At 35.1% G+C, this 25,956-nt stretch overlaps 1 protein-coding gene, 1 long non-coding RNA gene and 1 pseudogene across 2 annotated transcripts; 2 read left to right on the forward strand and 1 right to left on the reverse strand.

The window, feature by feature from the left end:
- The first annotated feature begins 6,877 nt into the window (after positions 1–6,877).
- Positions 6,878–7,611, forward strand: LOC149256993 (uncharacterized). The gene is made up of 2 exons (XR_016245899.1): positions 6,878–6,985; positions 7,498–7,611. It is a non-coding gene; the product is annotated as an uncharacterized LOC149256993 (long non-coding RNA).
- A 120-nt stretch (positions 7,612–7,731) lies between these two features.
- LOC149256994 (serine/threonine-protein kinase PEPKR2 pseudogene) lies at positions 7,732–8,277 on the forward strand (annotated as a pseudogene).
- Positions 8,278–12,446: 4,169 nt separating this feature from the next.
- On the reverse strand, positions 12,447–13,899 carry LOC149256995 (serine/threonine-protein kinase PEPKR2-like). The gene is made up of 3 exons (XM_089368830.1): positions 13,802–13,899; positions 13,346–13,642; positions 12,447–13,224 (listed from the first exon to the last, which is right to left on the reverse strand). The coding sequence occupies exons 1-3, from the start codon at positions 13,815–13,817 to the stop codon at positions 12,827–12,829; spliced, it is 711 nt and encodes a 236-aa protein (XP_089224956.1). The 5' UTR covers positions 13,818–13,899; the 3' UTR covers positions 12,447–12,826.
- Positions 13,900–25,956: the final 12,057 nt, after the last annotated feature.

The raw sequence follows: 25,956 nt of genomic DNA on the forward strand, positions 1-25,956 counted from the left end.
TTCCCATGCGGTTGATCAACACACGTGCCTTTTGTAAACGCTGTCCTACAGTGAGTTTCAATGAGAGATTTGCAGTTCAACAGCAACAATATGAAGTTGACGACACGTGAAACCCTTGACCAACTCAGCGCTGACACGTGGAACAATAGTATACGCATTCAGTATGAACTTCACTGAATTTATGATATACTAAATGATGTCAGAGATTTATGATATAATAAATGATGTCATAATTGATGCGAATTTGTTGGAGAGATCGAACAGAGATTTTATTTTTCACCAATACTGTACACGTTCAGTTCAAACGATATTAACTGTATTTATAGCATAACAAGTGAATTTATGGCATAACAAGTGATGTCGGAATCATTTTCACAAATGGTGCGAATTTGAAAACAGAGTTCCAACACTCTCATATTTCATAAATGGTGCGACTCAATAAACGGTCCCATTTGAATAGACTTCAACGTTAACATTTCTAAGAAAAGGTTCATCAAAATAGAGCCCGACATTGAAATTTTCATCGGATATTGCCAAATTAAAATCACAAGCATGGATATTGCCATCACAGTTCATAGTTTATTTAAAAAACAGAAACCAAAGAAAAGTTCAATGTGACAAAATGGGTAAACTTATCATTTTAAATAATCTTTTATTCTGGTTCTTCAATACAATTCTCAACTCACGATTTCACCAAATGTAGCAGTTCATCATATTTTATAACAAGACGAGTAAAACTTATATTCCGGTTATTTAAAAACAATTTCCAAACTCACGTTTTCACCAAATGTAGCTGTCGGTTCTTTAAATAAGATTGATGTTGACTCCTTGAAAGCAGGACAAAACAAAACAGAGACACAATTCATACGCCTTGATTGAATTTGAAATTCGTTATATTAAGATATTTGAATGGTTATACACACGAATTCCAATTATGTCAACCTCATTTATACTGTAACTAATGATTCTGGTTATCAACATCGTCCTTTTCATGCTCCTCAGGATACAATAAATATGACTAAAAAACAATACTTTTTGATATACAAATCGATATTTGTTTTCCAATTTGAAGAAGTAATTAGTAATTGTTTTCAGTTTGAAGAAGTAAGACTAAGTAGTACCAATTAAGCTTGTGATGGTATTGAGTAGTATTAAGGGTTGGTACTATTCTCTTTCAACTGGAGTCATGTAATTTTTTAGATTTATTATCTAGTTTTGTTTGTACTGGCTCTGGGGAAGATCTTGCTTTAAGTTTTGGTTATGGAGAATTAGAGCTATGGTTATGATTTCAACTATTTTAGCTGCCTTAGTCTAAATTTCTCCTGTCCTTAATGGGTATTTGTAATCCAAAACAATGTTACTGTAGGCAGGTGTTTGGTACACCCGTGAGGAGAAAAATGTTGTTCTCAACGATTCAAGTTTGAATTATTTGTAGCTTTGAGATGGATAAGGCTTTCGTTAAAAGTTATCCTCCATTTTCACATTGATTAGTGTATGCTTAATAGTTAGATACAAAATGAACTAATACATCAGATAAAAAGATGCTATCAAAAAGGCAAAAAACTCAACTCCATATATTGAATGATTTGAGAAGTGTAGCCCAATTACGAAACAAATCAATTCTTGCATCATAAGCTCCCATAAATGGAATTGTTTTGACTTGATTTTAAGTTGATTCATTCATTAGTCCAGAATGAGATGTGAGATGTGGGAACCATATTGCATGTTTAAATTTTTTAAATATTTTGAATGAAATTTGAATTTTATGGATTTTTTAACATTTTGGGTTTAATATCGTATTGTTTATCTGAATGAATAAATAAGTTTTATGGTTTATGTTGAAGTTAACTTACAAAATGCTTACTAGGAAGCGAGTTTAAATATTTTCTAATATAGAACATGTAATATGAATCATCCGCATTATAGAGTAAATGATATGGAAGCTAATTGAAGTTCTTTTTCTTTATCAAAACTGCAGATGAGCCAAGATATTCAAGGACCCTCATTTGATTCATTTGGCTATTCAAATGCATCCTCAAGAGCATCTTCTATGGACTACCATGAGTAAATATGATAACATGTTCCTTCCAAAGAACATATGACATCTAAGGCATAGCTCTCCAGAGAAAAAGGATGCTAAATTCTGCTAAATTGTCATAAGCTTGTGAGACTTTCAGGTGTGTGTTTCATTCAAGAGAACAACCAAGGTTCTCTCTTGATTCATCAAGGCATTCACTTGATATCATAGATGTAGATATTTAAAAGATGGACATAGGCATGTAATACTTGCTTTAGTTGTTGGAGAAATTAGACATAATTTAAAGTGTACCAAAAAGAGGGAGCTCCTTGTGATTATTTAGCCTCATTTTCTTGCTTCAGATAATCTTAGTGATTATTTAGCCTCATTTTCTTGCTTCAAATAATCTTAGTGTGAATATAAAAGTTAAGGGGCAAAATTAATCTAATAGTGTAAGGAAGTATGGAAACACCATAATTAACATGACATCCATTTTGGACATTAATTATCTTTATGCTAAAAAATTAAGAGAATTTAAGAGAATTCAAAGGGGATTAATAATAATGATTGAGGTGTTATTGTTTCTATTACATATTTTATTAATGATGAGTGGAACTCTCTCTTGAATTTAAAACCCAATTTTATTCTTACTACAAGTTCCATATTATGCTATCTACAACATCTCGTGCAATTGCTAGTTTATGATATCAAATCAAAACTATACCACTAAAATATTTTAATTAAAAATTGATTTTGTGTCCATTTGTATTCATTTCATGATCTTAATTTATAATTATATTTCATTTTCTAAAATTAAATTTCATTAACTACTCAACAATAGATAATGACATTACTTCATCAATATATAAAAAACGACAACTCATAAAACAACAAGGCCGCATAGCTAGCGTTCCGTGCCGCTTAGTTTAATAAAATATGTTAATGTCATGGTGTGTTGTATGTACTCCAAACAATAATAAAATTGTAAAATGAATTACATGAATATTTGTTTAACTTTTTATTTATTATTTTTTAAATATAATTAAACATTTTTTTTAGATAAAGGTTATATATATATATATATATATATATATATATATATATATATATATATATAACATCTGGTGCAATTGCTAGTTTATGATATCAAATCAAAACTATACCACTGAAATATTTTAATTAAAAATTGATTTTGTATCCATTTGTATTCATTTCATGATATTAATTTATAATTCTATTTCATTTTATAAAATTAAATTTCATTAACTACTCAACAATAGATAATGACATTACTTCATCAATATATAAAAACGACAACTCATAAAACAACAAGGCCGCATAGCTGCCGCACAAATAAAAAAAATTGTAAAATGAATTACATGAATATTTGTTTAACTTCTTTTTATTAATTTTTTTAAATATAATTAAACATTTTTTTAGATAAAGATTATATATATATATATATATATATATATATGCAACATCTGGTACAGTTGCTAGTTTATGATATCAAATCAAAACTATACTACTAAAATATTCTAATTAAAAATTGATTTTGTGTCCATTTGTATTCATTTCATGATCTTAATTTATAATCTATTTCATTTTCTAAAATGAAATTTCATTAACTACTCAACAATAGGTAATGAAATTACTTCATCAACATATAAAAATGACAACTCCTAAAACAACAAGGCCGCATAGCTAGCATTCCCTGTCACTTAGTTTAATAAAATATTTTAATATCATGATGTATTGTATGTAGTCCAAACAATAATAAAACTGTAAAATGAATTTCATGAGTATTTGTTTAACTTTTTTTAATTAAATTTTTAAATATAATTAAACACTTTTTTGTAGATAAAGGTTATATATATATATATATATATATAACCTCTTGTGCAATTGATAGTTTATGATATCAAATCAAAACTATGCCACTAAAATATTTTAATTAAAAATTGATTTTGTGCCCATTTGTATTCATTTCATGATCTTAATTTATAATTCTATTTCATTTTCTAAAATTAAATTTCATTAACTACTCAACAATAGATAATGACATTACTTCATCAATAACAAGTCATAAAACAACAAGGCCGCATCGCTGCGGCTTAGTTTAATAAAATATTTTAATGTCATGATATGTTCTATGTACTCCAAACAATAATAAAATTGTAAAATGAATTACATGAATATTTGTTTAACTTTTTTTTATTAATTTTTAAAATATAATTAAACATTTTTTTAGGTAAAGATTATATATATATATATATATATATATATATATATATATATATATATATATATATATATATATATATATATATATATATATGCAACCTGTGGTGCAATTGCTAGTTTATGATATCAACTCAAAACTATACTGCTAAAATATTTTAATTAAAAATTGATTTTGTGTCCAATTGTATTCATTCCACGATCTTAATTTATAATTCTATTTCATTTTCTAAAATTAAATTTCATTAACTACTCAACAATAGAAAATGACATTACTTCATCAATATATAAAAACGACAATTCATAAAACAACAAGGTCGCATAGTTGTCGCTTAGTTTAATAAAATATTTTAATGTCATGATATGTTGTATGTACTCCAAACAATAATAAAATTATAAAATGAATTACATGTATATTTGTTTAAATTTTTTTTATTAATTTTTTAAATATAATTAAACACACACACACACACATATATATATAACATCTGTGCAATTTCTAGTTTACGATATCAAATCAAAACTATACCACTAAAATATTTTAATTACAAATTGATTTTATGTCCATTTGTATTCATTTCATGATCTTAATTTATAATTCTATTTCATTTTCTAAAATTAAATTTCATTAACTACTCAACAATAGATAATGACATTACTTCATCAATATATAAAAATGACAACTCATAAAAAAACAAGGCCCCATAGCTAGGGTTTGCTTAGTTTAATAAAATATTTTAATGTCATGATGTGTTGTATGTACTCCAAAACAATAATAAAATTGTAAAATGAATTACATGAATATTTGTTTAATTTTTTTTTATTAATTTTTTTTAAATATAATTAAACATTTTTTTTGAAGATGAAGGTTATATATATATTCACTACGATGTCAAAATTATAGTGAGCTCGGGAGGCTTCTCTCCAAGACTTTTGAGCATAGGAATAATATCTTAAATCAAACTAAATAATTTGTTTCTTTAGGTCTGAGAGACCAAAGTTTGGTCTCAATGGACGTTAACCATCATCCTCCTCATTATATTGACATTGAAGAGAATGATAACAAGTTAATAATTACTTATTTAATATTGAATGAAGACAACTTTTTTTATATAATACTCATATTATAGTACACATGTTGTGTCATTAGAGTATAGATTGATATAATGAGGGTTGTACAAATTATACACATGTTATTTTTACATACTTTTTTCAAATTTATATTTTTCAAATTATTTTTTTGTAAAGTAAAAAATTAAACCCATAAAAATTGTTTATTCAATACTTTACACCAATGAGAAAATGGAATTTTTCAATTTAATTACAAACAATATCTGCTTAAGGTACATAGTAATTAATATATAATGTTATTTTTTCAAATTATATATATTTTTTGTACGTAGTAATTAATGATGTAGTACATACATAGTAATTAATATATAATGTTATTTTTTCAAATTATTTATCTTTATTCTACGTACTAATTAATACATAATAATTAATATATAATGTTATTTTTTCAAATTATTTATATTTATTGTACATAGTAATTAGTGATATAGTATATAGTAATTAATAATAGAATACACAAAAGTCGATTTTTGCCATCATTACACAATAAGAGGGGAGACATTTAACCAATAATGTTTGAGATAAATGAAATAAATTTTATTTAGAAATAATAAATTTAATTTTATAATGTTAAACTTTGGATAGATTTTAATTTTTTTTCGTCAAAAAAAACTAACAGCAAGTCAATGAAACACTAAATACGTTAAATCCTACCAACAAGAAGTATAATAATATCTATTTGCAATTATCCATAAATCACAATACACATAAATTCATTTTTAAAAAATTAACTTAATTTCATATTTCACCCCATATATTAATAACCCACCTTTAAATATAACAACTCATAAAACAATGATAATAACCCACCTTTAAAGATAACAACAGAGTAGTCTACCTAGGTGGAGGAATGGCCCGGTTTCCTGCGGCCGCCTGGAAAATCATTCGGCTCCGGCGGCCGGCAATCTCTCTGCCCTCCGCCACCCTCCTTCTCCGCCACCCTCCCTAGCAATCCTGAAATTCCCTGACAGAAAGTCCGTTCGCAACTGGAAATTCTGACATCCCCTAACAGATCAGATCTGATCTGGAATTGCAGCCGCGGAAGTGTTATTGCAATTTCGAATTCGAATTGACAAATGGGGATCGGAGTAATGCTCACGCACCTTCCTCCACGACTTGGCGCCTCCCGCTTTGCAATTCCTCCGCTCTGGAGATCGCCACCCAGGTACAATTCGGTGACACCTCTGACTCTATTAATTGAAACTCCCTTCAATGCGAAATCGAAATTCCCTGTAATGTAAAATCATCAGGTTCTGGTTGCTGGTTGTTGTTATTTTTATTGTAAAACCCGCAAAATCAAAATTCCCTGTAATGTAAAATCATCAGGTTCACGGAGCAACTAATGTTAACAATATTTCAGATTTTTGCGGGGTGTTCGGCGACGGCATTGGCAATGCTATTTGGAGCCGCCCCGAACGAGTATTTCTATTGCAAATTTGGTGGTCCGAAAGTGGCTCTTCAAACATCGAGGGTTATCAAATTCTATCAGTCATTGTAGTTTTGCGACCCGGAATTATGCACTTGTCGGATGCGAAATTGAGTTTTTCTCACGGATATTCTAGTGGAAGTTGAGGCGATCAGCAGAGAATGCCAGAGGTCAATCTCAATTCCTAAATTTTGGGGCTTAGGGTTTTCTTTTTCTCGTGTCTCTATGTGGAAAGAAGGGTTGGGGCATATTTGCGGTAGTAGGATGTATAATGTTGGGGATGGGATTTGAAAAGAGGGCGCTATAATTTGGGGCTTAGGGGTTTCTTTTTCTCGTGTCTCTATGTGGAAAGAAGGGTTGGGGCATATTTGCGGTAGTAGGATGTATAATGTTGGGGATGGGATTTGAAAAGAGGGCGCTATAATTCTTTTGGATTAATTTCGTGGAATATTGAGAAGGGTATTTGATGTATTTCGTGAATTAAAATATAGGGTATTCGTTAGTGTAGAAATGACTACGCATTATGAAGAAAACGAGAGGGTATTATGAGCTTTTCATATATTGACACACTGTAGGCAGTTTTGATTCTTTGTTTTCTCGTGCTTTTTGTTTTGAAGAAGCATTTCAGATTGTATGAGTGGTTGTTCTTGTTTTATTTACTGGTTTTTTTTTGTGTCCACAGATCGATTTGTTTTCCCTAGCTCCTATTTGACAAATAGTCATTCTTCGCGTCCTCTGTGGTCGAGAAACCCCAGAGACCTTGGCTATGGATTCATTAAGAAGGAAGCGAAAAGGAGCAACAATAGATCTTGCCATTTTGGAACAGAGAGCTCGTCTATGTGATGATGGTGCATCTTCCACATCATTGGCCACACACCTTTCTTTCCAACAACAGAGGAAGCAGAGGAAAGAAAAGATGAGGGACGAAGAATTGGGTTCCCGGCATCTGCATCCTACAGCAGCTGCTACTGCTCCTCCTCCAAGAAGGGGTTGTTTACCTAATTCACCAGGACGAGGGTTAAAGAGAAAGGTTGGCTGCATTGATCATGCTACTCGGACTGGCAGGAAGCGGAAGCTTGAAACTGATTATTCTTTAGGACTAGAATTGGGACGAGGAAAATTTGGTCTGGTAAGAATATGTAAGAGAAAGGCTACTGGAGAAGAGCTGGCCTGCAAGACTCTGCCCAAAAAGATTGAAGAAAACGTGCATAAGGAAGTTGAGATTATGCAGCATCTTTCAGGCCATCCCAGTGTTGTCACACTCCAAGCCGTGTATGAAGATGCAGAATCTTTGCATCTTGTGATGGAATTATGCTCTGGTGGACGCCTGATCGATGAGATGTCTAGGAATGGATGCTACTCTGAGCACCAGGCTGCTAAATTGATCAAAGAATTAATAATGGTCATTAAGTACTGCCATGAGAATTCATGGCAGTACCACTACTCTCCTGAAGTTTCATGAAATTTTGAACTTTGACATGGAATGTCGAGTTAATTCACATGGCTCTGTAATTGTTCAACAAATTGAATTGTTGGTTCTTTTTACTGCAATGTTTCTGTATTTTCTCACGTAATTGGTCTAATACTGCAGACTAAGCTGTAACAATGTTGTATACACACCACAATTTGGGAATGAATTAGTGTTTTGGACATCAATCTAAATTGTTCTTCAAATATATTCTCAAATGTTAGATCTGTTATATGATCAAAACAAATCTAATTTTATTTACGGTGTTCATATTTAAGAAAGAAGCTCTTGGGTTCATAGCATCTTGACGTGCAATTTTCTGAACCTGTTGCTTTTGAACCAAGTAAACCTGAAACGTGCATTATTAGTTATTCTAATGCTTCAATTATGAACTCTGTTACCAACTCGATGCTTGTGTGAATTTATTATCTTTCCATCATGGATCTGCATATCATATCTTTTTTTAGAAGGACATAATGAATCACTTCTAGAGGCTATAGTTTCTTTTTTCTCCTTGTACACAAATAAACCCTTACATCCATACCAACCAATACATTATGCATCCTCTCCATACTCTATAACCTTCAATGCTTACATAAATACAAGTTTGTAGTTTTATAAAGTACACAAATAAAAAATATATCCATACCAACCAACACATTCTGTCTCCTTTACATAAGAAATCATGGTGCTGTCCATGCTTTTGATGCCTTCCTCCTGTCATTTGTGTTGTAGATGATCCATCCTCTTGTCAATTAATGACTTGAACCACTTACTTGACACTGCTTCATTGTGCACTATGACATTTTTATCTAACTTCTTCGGAAAATGAGGAACTGATGTGATTCATCTTAATGCAAAAATTTATAAGATTCGACAAACCCCTGTTCAGCATTGAAATTGATGATAGCATTCCATGTTATTAATTACCAATGTGTCTAATATTTTGACCCACATCTATGTAGATTTATATCATAAAAACTTTATAATCATGATTATTTAGGGACTGCATTAAGACCAGACCTTAAATGGAAGATAACACTCATCTTTTGCATGAATGTTGAACATTCCGAAGTGCTACTCATGGGAAATTTTCTTTCCATAGGTAGGCATTTGATGTGAAAAAAACATTCCCTTAGTGAGCAATGAATTGACATTGATTAAATTGACTCGCTAGTTTACTTTCTTGTAGAGATATCACAAAATTGGTAATATTGTAAGACATGAATTAACCAAGTTAAACAACAAGGAACACAAATGTTGGTCAATTTATTGGTTTAAATCCTACACACTTAATTACCAATTTCAGGGTGTAGACTTGCAGGATACAAGCACTGTATATGCAGTGTTTAGGGCATTAGTGGCTTTCTAACTTATGCTACAAACTAATGAAAAAAAAAAAATTGAGAACAAATGCGACAAACACTTGTTCACTGGACATGAACTCAAAGAAACAATTTTGTCAGGGATGGTGTTTCACTCAGCGTTAATTATGAGTGTTGCTATCTCATTTACAAATGGAGCCCCTAGTTCAAATTTTCAACGAGGCCTAGCAAATTATAGTTATTATAAAAAAAGATACATTTTTTCAAAGGATTTAAATCCAAAGAATGGTTGTTCATTGTAAACAAGTAATTGTAGATGCAAGGGCTAAGAAATCAATGAGATATATGATCACCATGACATCAATGTATAATAGATAAGCACAAATAATAGATAAGCTAGGTTATCATGGCGTCGTCAAGTAGCCCTTTATCATATGATAAGTATATTTATGTTTTCCCATTGTTATGTTGTTATAAAAATACTTTTTTCATAATCTGTTCATGGACATAATCTATTCTCTTAAAGTTCATGAAACTTTGTGCTTTGACATGGAATGTTGGGTTGTTTCAGAAGGCTCTAGGTACATTGAGAACATGGGTGCCTGCAAAATTTGAGGAAAGTTTGAGCCTTCATTAGTGCAATATTAAAAATATGGGTGCCTGATGAGCACTGAGGAATGTTTGAGCCCTCATCAATGCAAAAGTAAAAGATCAATTATATGCCACTACTCTCTTGAAGTTTCATGAAATTTTGAACTTTGACATGGAATGTCGAGTTAATTCACATGGCTCTGTAATTGTTCAACAAATTGAATTGTTGGTTCTTTTTACTGCAATGTTTCTATATTTTCTCACGTAATTGGTCTAATACTGCAGACTAAGTTGTAACAATGCTGTATACACACCACAATTTGGGAATGAATTAGTGTTTTGGACATCAATCTAAATTGTTCTTCAAATATATTCTCAAATGTTAGATTTGTTATATGATCAAAACAAATCTAATTTTATTTACGGTGTTCATATTTAAGAAAGAAGCTCTTGGGTTCATAGCATCTTGACGTGCAGTTTTCTGAACCTGTTGCTTTTGAACCAAGTCAACCTGAAACGTGCATTCTTAGTTATTCTAATGCTTCAATTATGAACTCTGTTACCAACTGCACAACCAACTTTTCCATGAGTTCTAAAAACATGAAGCAAACAAGACACAAATCAAACCCCTTATTTGGAATTGAAGCCTGATTTGGTATTTTTGAAGAAGATTACAAACTTGCCCATGCCCAGGTCTGATACCACTTGAAAGCTTGGTATTGCATATTCAAGTGTCAATGTTTGATACATTGGATGCTTGTGTGAATTTATTATCTTTCCATCATGGATCTGCATATCATATCTTTGTTTAGATGGACATAATGAATCACTTCTAGAGGCTATAGTTTCTTTTTTCTCCTTGTACACAAATAAACCCTTACATCCATACCAACCAATACATTATGCATCCTCTCCATACTCTATAACCTTCAATGCTTACATAAATACAAGTTTGTAGTTTTATAAAGTACACAAATAAAAAATATATCCATACCAACCAACACATTCCGTCTCCTTTACATAAGAAATCGTGGTGTTGTCCATGCTTTTGATGCCTTCCTCCTGTCATTTGTGTTGTCGATGATCCATCCTCTTGTCAATTAATGACTTGAACCACTAACTTGACACCGCTTCATTGTGCACTATGACATTTTTATCTAACTTCTTCGGAAAATGAGGAACTGATGTGATTCATCTTAATGCAAAAATTTATAAGATTCGACAAACCCCTGTTCAGCATTGAAATTGATGATAGCATTCCATGTTATTAATTACCAATGTGTCTAATATTTTGACCCACGTCTATGTAGATTTATATCATAAAAACTTTATAATCATGATTATTTAGGGATTGCATTAAGACCAGACCTTAAATGGAAGATAACATTCATATTTTGCATGAATGTTGAACATTGCAAAATGCTACTCATGGGAAATTTTCTTTCCATAGGTAGGCATTTGATGTGAAAAAAACATTCCCTTAGTGAGCAATGAATTGACATTGATTAAATTGACTCACTAGTTTACTTTCTTGTAGAGATATCACAAATTTGGTAATAATGTAAGACATGAATTAACCAAGTTAAACAACAAGGAACACAAATGTTGGTCAATTTATTGGTTTAAATCCTACACACTTAATTACCAATTTCGGGGTGTAGACTTGCAGGATACAAGCATTGTATATGCAGAGTTTAGGGCATTAGTGGCTTTCTAACTTATGCTACAAACCAATGACAAAAAACAATTTGAGAACACATGCAACAAACACTTGTTCACTGCACATGAACTCAAAGAAACAATTTTGTCGGGATGGTGTTTCACTCAGCGTTAATTATGAGTGCTGCTATCTCATTTACAAATGGAGCCCCTAGTTCAAATTTTCAACGAGGCCTAGCAAACTATAGTTATTATAAAAAAAAAGGAACATTTGTTCAAAGGATTTAAATCCAAAGAATGGTTGTTCATTGTAAACAAGTAATTGTAGATGCAAGGGATAAGATATTAAACTGTTTGAACTTTGCAATGATTTCCAATTGCAAGGCAACACAGAAATGTCAAAAGCTTAGATGTATCATGAAAATTGACAGATGTCTCATTAATGACTTTGATTCTATTAATTATCTGGTCCTGAGCAATTCTTTTTTCCTCCAAATTTGCTAAAATGCTCAATGCACGTCATAGAGTGTACTATCGTTTACCTCAAACGAGGACTTAAAACACAAACAAGAGAAATTTAATTTGAAATAACAGTATTTCACCAAAAATTGTTATAGAAGATATTGTTATGCTTTATACAAAATGCAATTCTAATATCTTGCATTTTCCATCTTCATTGGGAAGCCCAATATATACAGATAGTCAAACTAATCTTTTAGAAGCTGTACATAAAATGATATTAGAATTGCTGATCACCATAGGAAGTTGCAAATTAGGTTGGCACAAACAATGGAGTCATTTCATGTTCAGATCAGTTTTAATCTTCAAAATGCAGCTGCTGCAACGCTTACTTCAGTCAGTGTATGGCATGACTCATGTTATCAGTCACTCTTGAAATGTCAAAGTATTTTGGGCCGTAAAATCAGTAATTAATGAGCACTGCCAGTCAGTAACAGTCAGCATGTTTTTCAAAATGTTGTACACAAGCTGCTTTTTAGATTAGATGAACACTGCTGTGGAACAGGATATGTAGTGGTACACAATCTGCTCCTTTTGGGTTCCGATAATCTTATCCTGGAGATAGCAGATGCAAGAGCATCTACAAGGTCATATTTCCCTGCTGCTTGGATATCATACTCTGGTTGCTTTGGACGTGAGAGAAAATCCCCAGACAAAGATTCATCTTCTCCACGCTCTGTCAGAATTGAATTTATGAACTGTGCTCTCCTCTCCCTTGTACGTGGAGATAGTGAAGGCAGGGATTCTGACCATTCATCCTTGACAGGATAGGTATGTTTTTTCCTTTTTGAACTGCTTGATCGCACCTTTATATTAGATTCTGTGTAAAACATGATCCAAGGGTGGCCTGCAGCAGCAACAAAAGATATGATCATAAAATTCATATGTGCATAATTGCATCTTAGCAAAAAATACAAGACACCGCATACAAAATATGTAATTCTTGGTAGTACAATAGTTTTACTTACTCAAAACTTCTTCTGGAGAAAGTCTCTTTCCAGCATCCCTGGAAAGCATCCTTGATAACAAATCCTTTGCTAGTCCTGAGATAGACTGCCATTTTTCAGAATGAAAATCCAATTGGACTTGTTTTATTGCCTCAAATATGGCTTCAACAGATTCCCCACGAAATGGTAATACACCTATCAACAGTGCATGCAGGAGGACACCAGCAGCCCACACATCAACCTTTTCTGAATAGGTCCCTGCCAAAACTTCAGGAGCAACATACGCAGGGCTTCCCACAACACCTGATAAGTTTTGTCCTGTTAGAATAAATACAAGTGATGTTAATGAACTATAAGTCAACATAAATCCATGGTTATTTAATAATGATAATAATGCCCTTGTCTGGATGTCATAAAATTATGTGTTTACTAAAATGAGAGACAGGGTTGATTACAATGAACCTCAGAAATAAATACCTTTTGCAACCCGCATGGACAAGCCAAAATCAGCTAGCTTCAGTTGTCCTGTACTAGTTCGAAGAATATTCTCAGGCTTGTACTAGTGAATTAGGTAAACAACCCCTTCTTGGAGGAGGAGCAGTAGCAGCTGCTGTAGGATGCAGATGCCGAGAACCCAATTCTTCGTCCCTCATCTTTTCTTTCCTCCGCTTCCTCTGCTGTTGGAAAGAAAGGTGTGTGGCCAATGATGTGGAAGATGCACCATCATCACATAGACGAGCTCTCTGTTCCAAAATGGCAAGATCTATTGCTGCTCCTTTTCGCTTCCTTCTTAATGAATCCATAGCCAAGGTCTCTGGGGTTTCTCGACCACAGAGGATGCGAAGAATGACTATTTGTCAAATAGGAGCTAGGGAAAACAAATCGATCTGTGGACACAAGAAAAAACCAGTAAATAAAACAAGAACAACCACTCATACGATCTGAAATGCTTCTTCAAAACAAAAAGCACGAGAAAACAAAGAATCAAAACTGCCTATGTTGTGTCAATATATGACAAGCTCATGATACCCTCCCGTTTTCTTCATAATGCGTAGTCATTTCTACACTAACGAATACCCTATTTTCTAATTCACGAAATACATCAAATACCCTTCTCAATATTCCACCGAAATTAATCCAGAAGAATTATAGCGCCCTCTTTTCAAATCCCATCCCCAACATTATACATCCTACTACCACAAATATGCCCCAACCCTCCTTTCCACACAAAGATGCGAGAAAAAGAAAACCCGGAGCCCCAAAATTTAGGAATCGTTACATACCTCTGGCATTCTCTGCGGATTGCCTCAACTTTCGCTAGAATATCCATGATAAAACCTCAATTTCGCATCCGGAAAGTGCATAATTCCGGGTCGCAGAACTACAATGACCGATACAATTTGATAACCCTCGATGTTTGATGAGCCACTTTTGTAGGTTTTAACCCCGTACAGAAATCACCTGCATACGAATTCTAAATCACAGAAAAAATAAACAATGCGAGAGCATAACACATAAAACACATATACACAAAGATTTTCCCGTGGATCCCAAAATCGGGACTACCAGCTTGATTTTTCATTATATTCCTTTCAATGTTACAATACATATTTATACATGCCGAAGTATCCAATACCATGGACCGAAAACCATCGTGTCCAAAACCATGGACTGAAAACCATAGGTAGGTTTGCCCAACCTAATATAGGGTCCCAAAAAAATTTTACCGGGGCGCTGTCCTAGACCCCGTAGAGGGGGGCTACCCACCCCCCTCAAACCCCCCGGACAGGGGGGGCTACCGCACCCCCTGTGACCCCCCCGCTGCGCAATCGGCGCAACGAAGGGGGGGCTCCGCCCCCCCTCTAACCCACTAGTTCACTACGTAGGTTAGTTGTGGAAAGAATATAACACAACCTAACAATCTCCCACTTGTTGTTTTCTTTCCACAGGGGGCCACAGAAGAGCTTAGTCATTTTTCCAGCCCTGAAAATGCCCATTGTTTCTCTACACCAAGAAAACTTCTCAGAGCTCACATATTTTGTCAATGCATCTGCAGTATTCTTCAAAGTGTCCACCTTTACCAGTAACACCTTTTTGTCTTCTATCATATCCCTCACAAAGTGATACTGAACATCAATGTGCTTTGTCTTTGAATGATAAGCAGGGTTCTTTGCCAAGAAAATTGCACATTGGCTGTCACAGTCTATTCTTATAGCTCCCTGTACTAACCCCATACTTGAACACAATCTCTGCAACCAAACTGCTTCCTTGCTTGCATGAGTGGCTGCCATGTATTCTGCCTCTGTAGTTGATCGTGCCACTATAGATTGTTTCTTACTCATCCAACTGACTGCACCTCCAAATAGGTTAAACACATACCCACTTGTAGATCTTCTCTGATCCAGATCTCCAGCCCAGTCTGCATCAACAAAGCCACGAATATCCAACACTCTGTCCAATCCTCGTCTTCCTTGGTAGCACAAACCATAATCACTAGTGCCACACAAATACCTGAAAACCCGCTTCACTGCTGTCCAGTGCTCCTTCCCTGGTTTTGACATAAACCTGCTCAATACTCCCACTGCATATGCAATGTCTGGTCTAGTACAAACCATTGCATACATCAGGCTACCGACTGCACTCGCATATGGAACACGGGACATGTCCTCTTCCTCTTCTTGTGTCTTGGGACACTGTTCAGCAGATAACCTCACACATACAGGAATAGGAACCTTCACTGATTTACTATCCTACATATTAAACCTCTGCAGTATTGTCTCGACATACTTCCTCTGGTTTAACTAGAGCTTCCTCTTTGCCCGATCTCTTTTAATTTCCATGCCCAAAATATAGTTTGCAACACCAAGATCTTTCATGTCGAATTTGGAGGACAATTGGGTCTTCAAATCCTGGATAATTTCTTTGTCATTTCCAACCAGCAACATATCATCCACATACAAGACCAGATAAATAACACGGTCACCAATTAATTTAAAATACACACAGTGATCTGCTTTGCTTCTGGTGAAGCCAAGTCCCCGTATAAATGTATCAAATTTATGATACCACATCCTTGGTGACTGTTTTAACCCATACAGAGACTTCTTTAACTTGCATACCAGTTCTTTCTTACCCTTCACCGCAAAGCCTTCAGGTTGCTTCATGTAGATTTCCTCTTCCAAATCCCCGTGAAGAAATGTTGTCTTCACATCCATCTGTTCTACCTCAAAATCAAAAGTAGCAGCAACAGATAAAAGTAACCTAATAGAAGTTACCTTAGCAACAGGAGAAAAAATATCACCAAAATCAATTCCCGGCACCTGGGAATAACCTTTTGCTACCAACCGAGCTTTGTATTTCTCCACCTTCCCTTCTGCATTTGTCTTCTTTTTGAACACCCATTTGCTTCCAATGGGTTTCCTTCCAGTTGGCAACTCCACTAAATCCCAAGCCTCATTTTTGTGCAAAGATGCCATTTCATCAACCATGGCCTCTTTCCAGAGTTTTCCATCCTTTGAATCTACTGCTTCCTTCACAGTTCTGGGATCATCATCTGTAACAGACAAAGCAAAATTTGAACAAAAAGCAGATGGACTATACCTTTATGGCTGCCTTCTTTCTCGAATTGATCTTCTCAGAGCCGGAGTTTGTGGCTCTTCATCTTCTGATTCCTCCTCTGCTGTAGAGTCTGATTCTTCCTCCTTTAGCTCAAACTCTATCTTCTCAGGTTCCTTTGGTTGGACTTCATGTTTAATAACATATTTTACCTCTCTGAACACCACATCTTGGCTGTACACAACCTTCTGTGTGACTGGGTTCCAAAGCTTATAACCCTTTAAACCATCTTTATACCCAATAAAGATGCACTTTTCAGATTTACTATCCAACTTTGTGTGTTTCTCCTTTGGAACATGTACATATGCATCACATCCAAATACCCTCAGATGTGAAAGAGAGGGTTTCTTACCAGTCCATACTTCTTGTGGAGTCTTATCCTCCAACGCTGATGAAGGTGACCTGTTGACCAAGTAACATGCAGTATCCACCGCCTCTACCAAGAATTCCTGTCCTAACCTGACACCACTGAGCATGCTTCTTGCCCTTTCCATCAACGTCTTGTTCATTCTTTCTGTGACTCCATTTTGCTGAGGTGTATATGGAGTAGTCTTCTGCCGTGCTATACCACACTTCTTACAAAATTCTTCAAATTCCTTGCTGCAAAACTCTCCACCATTATCTGTCCTCAGCACCTTTATCTTCTTCTGTGTCTGATTTTCCACCAGAGCCTTAAATTCTTTAAACCAGTCAAAGACTTCAGATTTCTTCTTAAGGAAATATATCCATGTATTCCTTGAGAAGTCATCTATAAATGATACATAGTACACAGAATTACCGAGTGATGAAACCTTCATAGGTCCAAACACATCACTGTGCACAAGCTCTAATATCTGTTTCGCCCTCTTAGCACCAGAGGGGAAACTCACCCGATTTTGCTTCCCATATACACAATTTTCACAGAAATCAAAATCCAGAGAGCTATTACTCATACCTTCTAGCATACCTTTACCATGAATTATTCGAAGACCCTTCTCTCCAATATGTCCAAGCCTTTGATGCCACAACATGGTCTTCTCTCTAGAGACCACTAGATTTTCAGCTCCACTTTCAGGGACCACAGAACTGTTGCACCCATCAACAACAGTGCTACCTTGCAGCTTGTACAGAGTTCCAGTCTGAACTCCCCGGATCAATACCAGTGCTCCCCGAACCATCTTGCAGGTATCCTTCTCAAACACTGTTTTTACACCTGCATCATCCAACTTGCTTACAGAAATCAGATTTCTGGCCAATGCAGGAATATGTAGAACACCCGGAAGTGTTCTAACCCTTCCACCTTGCAACTTCAACTTTACTTTTCCGCGACCAATGATTCTAGCCTTCCTATCATCTCCTAAGAAGACATCACCACCATCGTATTTCTCATGCTCACAGAACCACTCTCTATGGGGAGTGAAGTGAAAGGATGCACCTGAGTCAATCAACCATGCCTCATGATCTACATGTGTACTTGAAGAAGCCAAGTACACATCCCCACCTTCATCTGAGGTTGTTTTCGCCTTTGCAGAAGGAGCATCATCAGATCCCCTTCCTTTATCAGGAGCTTTAGATTTACAGTCCCTTTTGAAGTGCCCTTCCTTTTCGCATTTCCAGCACACAACCTTTACAGGTTTTCCTGGAGATTTAGATCTCCCTCTAGATTTAGATCTCCCACTCGATGACTTATTTTTGTTTCTATTCTGAGACCTTCCTCGTATAGACAAGGCATCACCATTCTGGCTCTCCATATTTTTCCGTCTCATCTCCTCCGTCAGCAAGGCTGAGACTATTTCATCAAACTGCAAAGCAGTTGCATTGCTACCTATTGCAATAACCAGACTATCCCACAAATTTGGTAGAGAACACAACAAATTGATGCACTTATCTTCATCTGAAATTTTAATATCAACAGACGCTAACTGACTTACCACAGTATTAAATGCATTCATATGCTCTGTCACCGAGTCTCCATCTTTCATCCTCAGGTTATACAACTTTTTCCGCAGGAACAGTTTATTCACCAGAGACTTAGATTGGTACAAAGTCCCTAACTTGTCCCACAAAACCTTCGCCGTAGCTTCCCCTGATACATTCAACAACACTGAATCTGAGACATACAATCGTATTGTGCTCTTTGCCTTCCGATCCAACTTCTTCCATTCTTCATCGGTCACTTCCGTTGGTTTAGTACCTGGATCTAGCGCGATCCACTGATCTTTATTCACCAACAGATCCTCCATCTTGAGTTTCCACAACTCAAAACTCTGACCATTGAACTTCTCGATCTCTATCTTTCCGCTGCTCGCCATCTTCTTTCACCACCAGAATCGTTTTCACAGATCTCCCACTGAACAGGGTCTACCACAGGCCCGAGCGAAACCCCTCAGCAACAAAGGCGTCCCCTTGAAGCCAAAACAGCTCTGATACCAAATGTAGGTTTTAACCCCGTACAAAAATTACCTGCATACGAATTCTAAATCACAGAAAAAATAAACAATGCGAGAGCATAACACATAAAACACATATACACAGAGTTTTTTCCCTGGATCCCAAAACCGGGACTACCAGCTTGATTTTTCATTATATTCCTTTCAATGTTACAATACATATTTATACATGCCGAAGCATCCAATACCATGGACCGAAAACCATCGCGTCCAAAACCATGGACCGAAAACCATAGGTAGGTTTGCCCAACCTAATATAGGGTCCAAAAAAAAAATTTCCCGGGGCAGCCCGTAGAGGGGGGCTACCCGCCCTCCTCAAACCCCCCTATGACCCCCAACTGCGCAATTGGCGCAACGAAGGGGGGGCTATAACCCCTCGGTTCACTACGTAGGTTAGTCGTGGAAAGAATATAACACAACCCAACAACTTTCGGACCACCAAATTCAAAATAGAAATACTCATTCGGCTCGGCTCCAAATAGCATTGCCAATGCCGTCACCGAACACCCCGCAAAAATTTGAAATATTGTTAACATTAGTTGCTCCGTGAACCTGATGATTTTACATTATAGGGAATTTCGATTTCACGGGTTTTACAATGAAAATAACAGCAACCAGCAACCAGACCCTGATGATTTTACATTACAGGGAATTTCGATTTCGCATTGAAGGGAATTTCAATTAACAGAGTCGGAGGTGTCACCGAATTGTACCTGGGTGGCGAGCTCCAGAGAGGAGGAATTGAAGAGTGGGAGGCGCCGAGTCGTGGAGGAAGGTGCGTGAGCATTACTCCGATCACCATTCCTCAATTCGAATGCGAAATGGCAATAAGACTTCCGCGGCTGCAATTCCAGATCGGACCCAATCTATCAGGAGATGTCAGAATTTCCGGCTGCGATCGGATTTTCTGTCAGGGAATGTTAGGATTGCCAGGGAGGGCGGCAGAGGGCAGAGGGATTGCCGGCGGCCGAAGCCAGATGATTTTTCGGGTGGCCACCGGAAACCGGGCCATTCCTCCGCCTAGGTAGACTACTTTGATAACAACTCATAAAAAAATGATGTCTACTATTACTTATCCATTAACAATCATATCATTAAATTTGTTTTCAAATTAAATTAATAATTATTATTTTTTAATGTTAATAACCCATAGACATTTAAATTAAATGAAACCATCTATATTAGTTTTTTTAATTGTTAAAAAACAACACCATATAAATTATAAACAAGGTGCATGACAATATTATTATATGAGGTTGTTTAAATAAATTAAACAACTTGCAACGATAGGCATTACCGATTGTCAACATAAGTGCCTTCTGTAGCGCTTTCCAACATTGAGTTTCAACGAGATATTTACAGTTCAAGAACATCGATATCAAGATGACGACACGCTAGACCCTTGAACAGCACAACACAGACACGTGGAACATGGTAATACTATACTCATTCAATATGAACTTCAGTGAATTTATGATATAATAAATGGTGTCAGAGATCATTTTCATAATTGATGCGATTTTGGTGAAGAGATCGAACAGAGATTTTATTTTTTAATAATACTGTACGCGCTTTCAGTTCAAACGATATTAACTTTATTTATAGCCTAACAAGTGAATTTATGGCATAACAAGTGATGTCGGAATCCTTTTCACAAATGGTGCAAATTTGAAAACAGAGTTCCAAACACACTCACATTTCATAAATGCTGCCACTCAATAAACGGTCCCATTTGTGTGGATTTCAACTCTAACATTTCTAAGAAACGGTCCATCGAAATGGAGCCCGGCATTGTTCTTTTTCATCATATATTACCAAATTAAAATCACAAGCATGGATATTGCCATCACAGTTCATAATTTATGTAAAAAGCAGAAACCAAAGCAAAGTTCATTGTGACAAGATAGGTAAACTTTATCATTTTAAAAAGCAGAAACCAAAGAAAAGTTCATTATTACAAGATAGGTAAACTTATCATTTTAAATAATCTTGAATTCTGGTTATTCAATACAATTGTCAACTCACGATTTCACCAAATGTAGCAGTTCATCATATTTTATAACATGACGAGTAAAACTTATATTCTGGTCTTTTGAAAACAATTTCCAAACTCACGTTTTCACCCAATGTAGCGGTCGGTTCTTTAAATAAGATTGATGCTGACTCCGGAAAGCAGGACAAAACAAAACAGAGAAAAAATTCATACGCCTTCATTGAATTTGAATCTCGTTATAATAAGATATTTGAATGGTTTGAATCTCAGGCGCGTTATACACATAAATTCCAATTATGTCAACCTGATTTATACTGTAACTAATGATTATGGTTATCAACATCGTCATTTTCATGCTCATCGGTATTCAATAAATATGACTAAAAAACAATACTTTTTGATATACAAATCGATAATTGTTTTCCAATTTGAAGAAGTAATTAATAATTGTTTTCAGTTTGAAGAAGACAGACTGAGTAGTACCTATTAAGCTTGTGATGATAATAAGTATGTATTTATTTAGTAATAAGAGTTTGGTACTATTTTCTTTCCATTCAGAGTCATCTAATTTTTTAGATTTTTTATCTAGGCTTTTGGGAAGAACTTGCTTTAAGTTTTGGTTATGGAGGATAAGAGTTATGTGGTGGAGTTCAAGAATTAGTAAATCATTTAGTTTAGATATAACTTAGATAATAAGTGTGGAGAAGGTAATTTGTACATATAACTTAGATAATAAGGGTTAGAGAAGGTAATTTGTATATGTTGTAAAGTGAACTTATTCCAAACCTAAAGCATAACAATAATAATTTGTATGAATTATGATATAACATAATTAGGCACTTGTATCACAAAGAACTGTCTATTTTGAGGGAGATAGTAACAAGTCTTTTAGAGTTCAATATTGAGCAACATGGTGTATGTAGAGATCACATGCTTTGCAAGCATGACAAGGCTACTTTCTAAAGTAGCAAGTAGGGACCTAAGAGGATTCTATACCAAGTACATTCAAATGTTTATGGATCGATGTTAATAGCCTCAATAATGAGATGCATGTATTTTCTTTCCTTTATTGATGATTTCTCTTTCAAGACTAGGGTATATTTCTTAGAGACCAAGTATGAGGCCTTTAATAGGTTTCAAGAGTTCAAACCTCTATTTGAAAACCAAACATGAAGAAGATCAATATCAAGGAGGACAGAATCAAGAGGGAGCTAATTAGTATGCACAACACATAACAGAATGAGGTTGCAAAGTAAAATAATTGACCCATCATCAATGCTACCAAGTCCATACATGACCAAGGCTTGCCAATATTTCTTTGGGTAGAGGCATGCAACATAATAGTCTAAAATTTTGGAGGAGAAGACACTATAGGTGGATTTACTAGACTGAAGCCACAGGTGGGTCATTTTTCAATTTTGGTTGTCTAGTTTATATCCATGTATAAGAATCATGTATAATCATTAATCTGATAAATATGTTGCAGCAGAAAACTTTGACATGAGTCAAAGTGAAAAATTATTGATGTTTTGCAAACATACTAATATTCTAATCTCGCAATTTAACGTTATGGCTCAGTTGCACTTTCAACAACTTCAATCACATTGATACACCATTTCACTACCTTGACACATGCTCCCTTATTGCAAACACAACATCTCAACATAATGTAGAAGAAATAACATGAATAAACAACATGACACATTGTCACACAAGGTAGCATAGAAATCACAATGCATCATCTTCCTTTTATTTCTCGTTTCACTCCCCAATTATGTAAATTAGATAGTACAAAAATATGAGAAATTAATCAATTTGTATTCACTTAGATTGCATTGATAGACACTCTACAACCTAATATGAGAGAAATTTCATCATATAATGTAACATAATGTACATATGTGACAAAAAAGAAGAAGGAATAACTAAAAGAAAGTAAATATTGGTTACATTAACTAGAACATGGAGGAGCAGACATGGTGCACAGATTCACTCAAAACAATTCGTATTATTCAACTACAAAGCCAAGTACATGCCACATAGATAGTGCTCATGAGATCCAACAAGTTCTAAACAAGGAGAATATTGTTGAGAAAATCTCTCAACAAAACTCCAACAACCAACAACCAAATCCTACCTATATACAATTGTAAGCATTATTCCAAGTGCCCCCCTTTAATGCTTACATTACATTTGTACAAAGATTAATACAAAAATGACAAGTTACAATTCACATGTCACATACGTCTGACTGGTCTTCCTCGACACTTATTCCCATTCTGAAGTCTCGTGGACGACGCTCTTTTCACCACCACAATCTTCAAGCTTTCCATTCAACTCATTTAAGACATAACCATCTCTGACAATCTTTGATGAATCTTGTATAATTGACGCTTTTCGATCTTCCGAAGGAAAATCTCGATACTGGACCACCCTATGGACAAACTCCCATCTATCAAAACGCAACGAACTTCACTTTTGATAGTTGTATAGGTGAGTTTTTTGACTACTAAGCATATTCATCAGTCAATTATGCAATTGACCTTTCTACACACATGGATCTCATCACATAACCTGTAACCGATACTCTTAAAGCCTGAAGCACAACAAGATGCATCAACACATAACATATTCACACAATTAATCTAGTGATGGTTCTCTAAGCACCAAAGAACATTGAGAACCATTAGGTTAATTATATTCTTTTGTTCATTAATTGGTTTTGCATGTTTTACAAAACAAAATATAACTAAAAACCACACCAATGCAAATATGTGTTTCTCGAAAATATGATTTGTCACAAGATTCATGCACAACCTTTGCACCTACTGCCAAAATAATAATGTGACAATGACATCTCCACAACTCTAAAATATTTGGGGCTTTGCCTTGAGCCTTTCCAAGAGCGTGAACGTACTCTAAAAGTGAGCACTTTGAAAACTTGCTTCTCATCAACATCAAACTTGACAATAGTCTTTGTTAGAAATGCATTAGAACACAACCAACCCGCTTCCCTCACTGTCCACAACATAATTTCTTATCATTCCTCTTGCTACCAAAGAGTTGGAGAATCTATCCACTCCTTTTAGAAAGAGATCAGATTATTGGCTTTCGAATCTTGCACCTTTCAAGAAAATTCTGAATGGATGATCGAGGGAGAGATCAAGCACATTACAATAGCCTTACGAAAAATAAAAAAATGAAAAAACTATGAGATATTGACTTATCCAAGTGCACCCCGTTGCAATGGCTGCCTAAGTCGTTCCGTACAGGCCTCCCTTTAAATATGTAAAATTTCCTGGGAAGTAACCAGCGGGAGATTAGGGAGAAGAGACATAGGATCGAATTTGAGTCCATTCCAACAAGTGATGTCGAATAAAAAGAAACGAAATATGTCTTGGAGATAGAGACAGACCTGAGAAGCCACACTTCTCTAGATGGCAATTCTTTGCACAACGATCGTATCCCAGCCATGTACTCATGCAGATCTACACTTCTTCATTGAATATATTCTCTCTCAACATGCCTCACGCGTAGACCTGTGCCAATGTCAACATATTTCCTTTTATTCTCCAGTCATGATGCTTGAATGAGAATTTGATAAGGCACTAGTTAAAAGGGAAAAGAATAGACGATAATTTTTTACATTGGTCATAGCAATTTTTGTGACAAGTCAAACACATAACATAAAACAAACATGAAACTATTCTAATTCTACACATATGTACGAAGGATTAACTCTTCATATTTCTTCCATTTTCCTAGGCTCTCCCTTGAGGGAGTCAAGTTCATACATGCTTTAATACCAAATTAGAAAATGTAGGAGCAGACATGGTGCACAGACTCACTAAAAAAAATCGTATTATTCAACTACAAAACCCAGATACATGCCACATAAATAGTGCGTATGAGATCCAACACGTTCTAAACAAGGGGAATATTGTTGAGAAAATATCTCAACAAAAATCCAACAACCAACAACCAACAACCAAATCCTACCTATATACTATTGTAAGAATTATTCCTTACACTTGGAATATATCTTGTGTATGATAAGAAATATAACACAAGTAAGACACAAGAAAACTTGGCAGAAAAGATTTTAATTCATTATCAATAATTGTATTCATCTCATGATGTTGATATCTAGTATATGTATGATCCAGGTGGATATTGGTGGCCACCCACCAAGTCCACTTGGATCCCCACCATTGTTGCTTTCAGCTTTTCAGTTTCCTTAATTCTAGCACAGTTTACTATTTTTAGCAGTTTTTTGGGTCCTGAACTTCAGGAGCCGTTTTGAGGCCATAAACAATGTTTTTTGGGAAAACTAAGCTCTCCCCAAAGTTGTAGTTATCAGATAGACCTTTCTAATGAGATATTGTACGCGTCAAACAAAGATCGTATGCCAAAGTTACGACCCTGGAAAGTTGATGTACTAATTTACCCAAACGAGGCCCACAGTTTGGAATTTCATCTTCTAGCGTTAGGTTTTTGGATGTTTAGGGTTTTCCATTGTTTCTCAACAATAAATAGGCCTTCAAGCCTCATTGTAACACAATTTAGAGGCATGTTGCTACCACATCTCTTCTCAG

This window comes from Pinus tabuliformis, chromosome 6 (genome assembly GCF_031772625.1).
Source record: "Pinus tabuliformis cultivar Carrire ecotype Pingquan chromosome 6, CPIR1, whole genome shotgun sequence".
Classification (NCBI taxonomy): Eukaryota; Viridiplantae; Streptophyta; class Pinopsida; order Pinales; family Pinaceae; genus Pinus; species Pinus tabuliformis.

Excerpts from the sequence above, each read along its gene's own strand:
- LOC149256995 (XM_089368830.1), bottom strand. Across the intron at positions 13,225-13,345 it reads TTCTCCAGAAGAAGTTTTGA|GCCACCCTTGGATCATGTTT; the intron begins GTAAGTAAAACT and ends TTGCTGCTGCAG.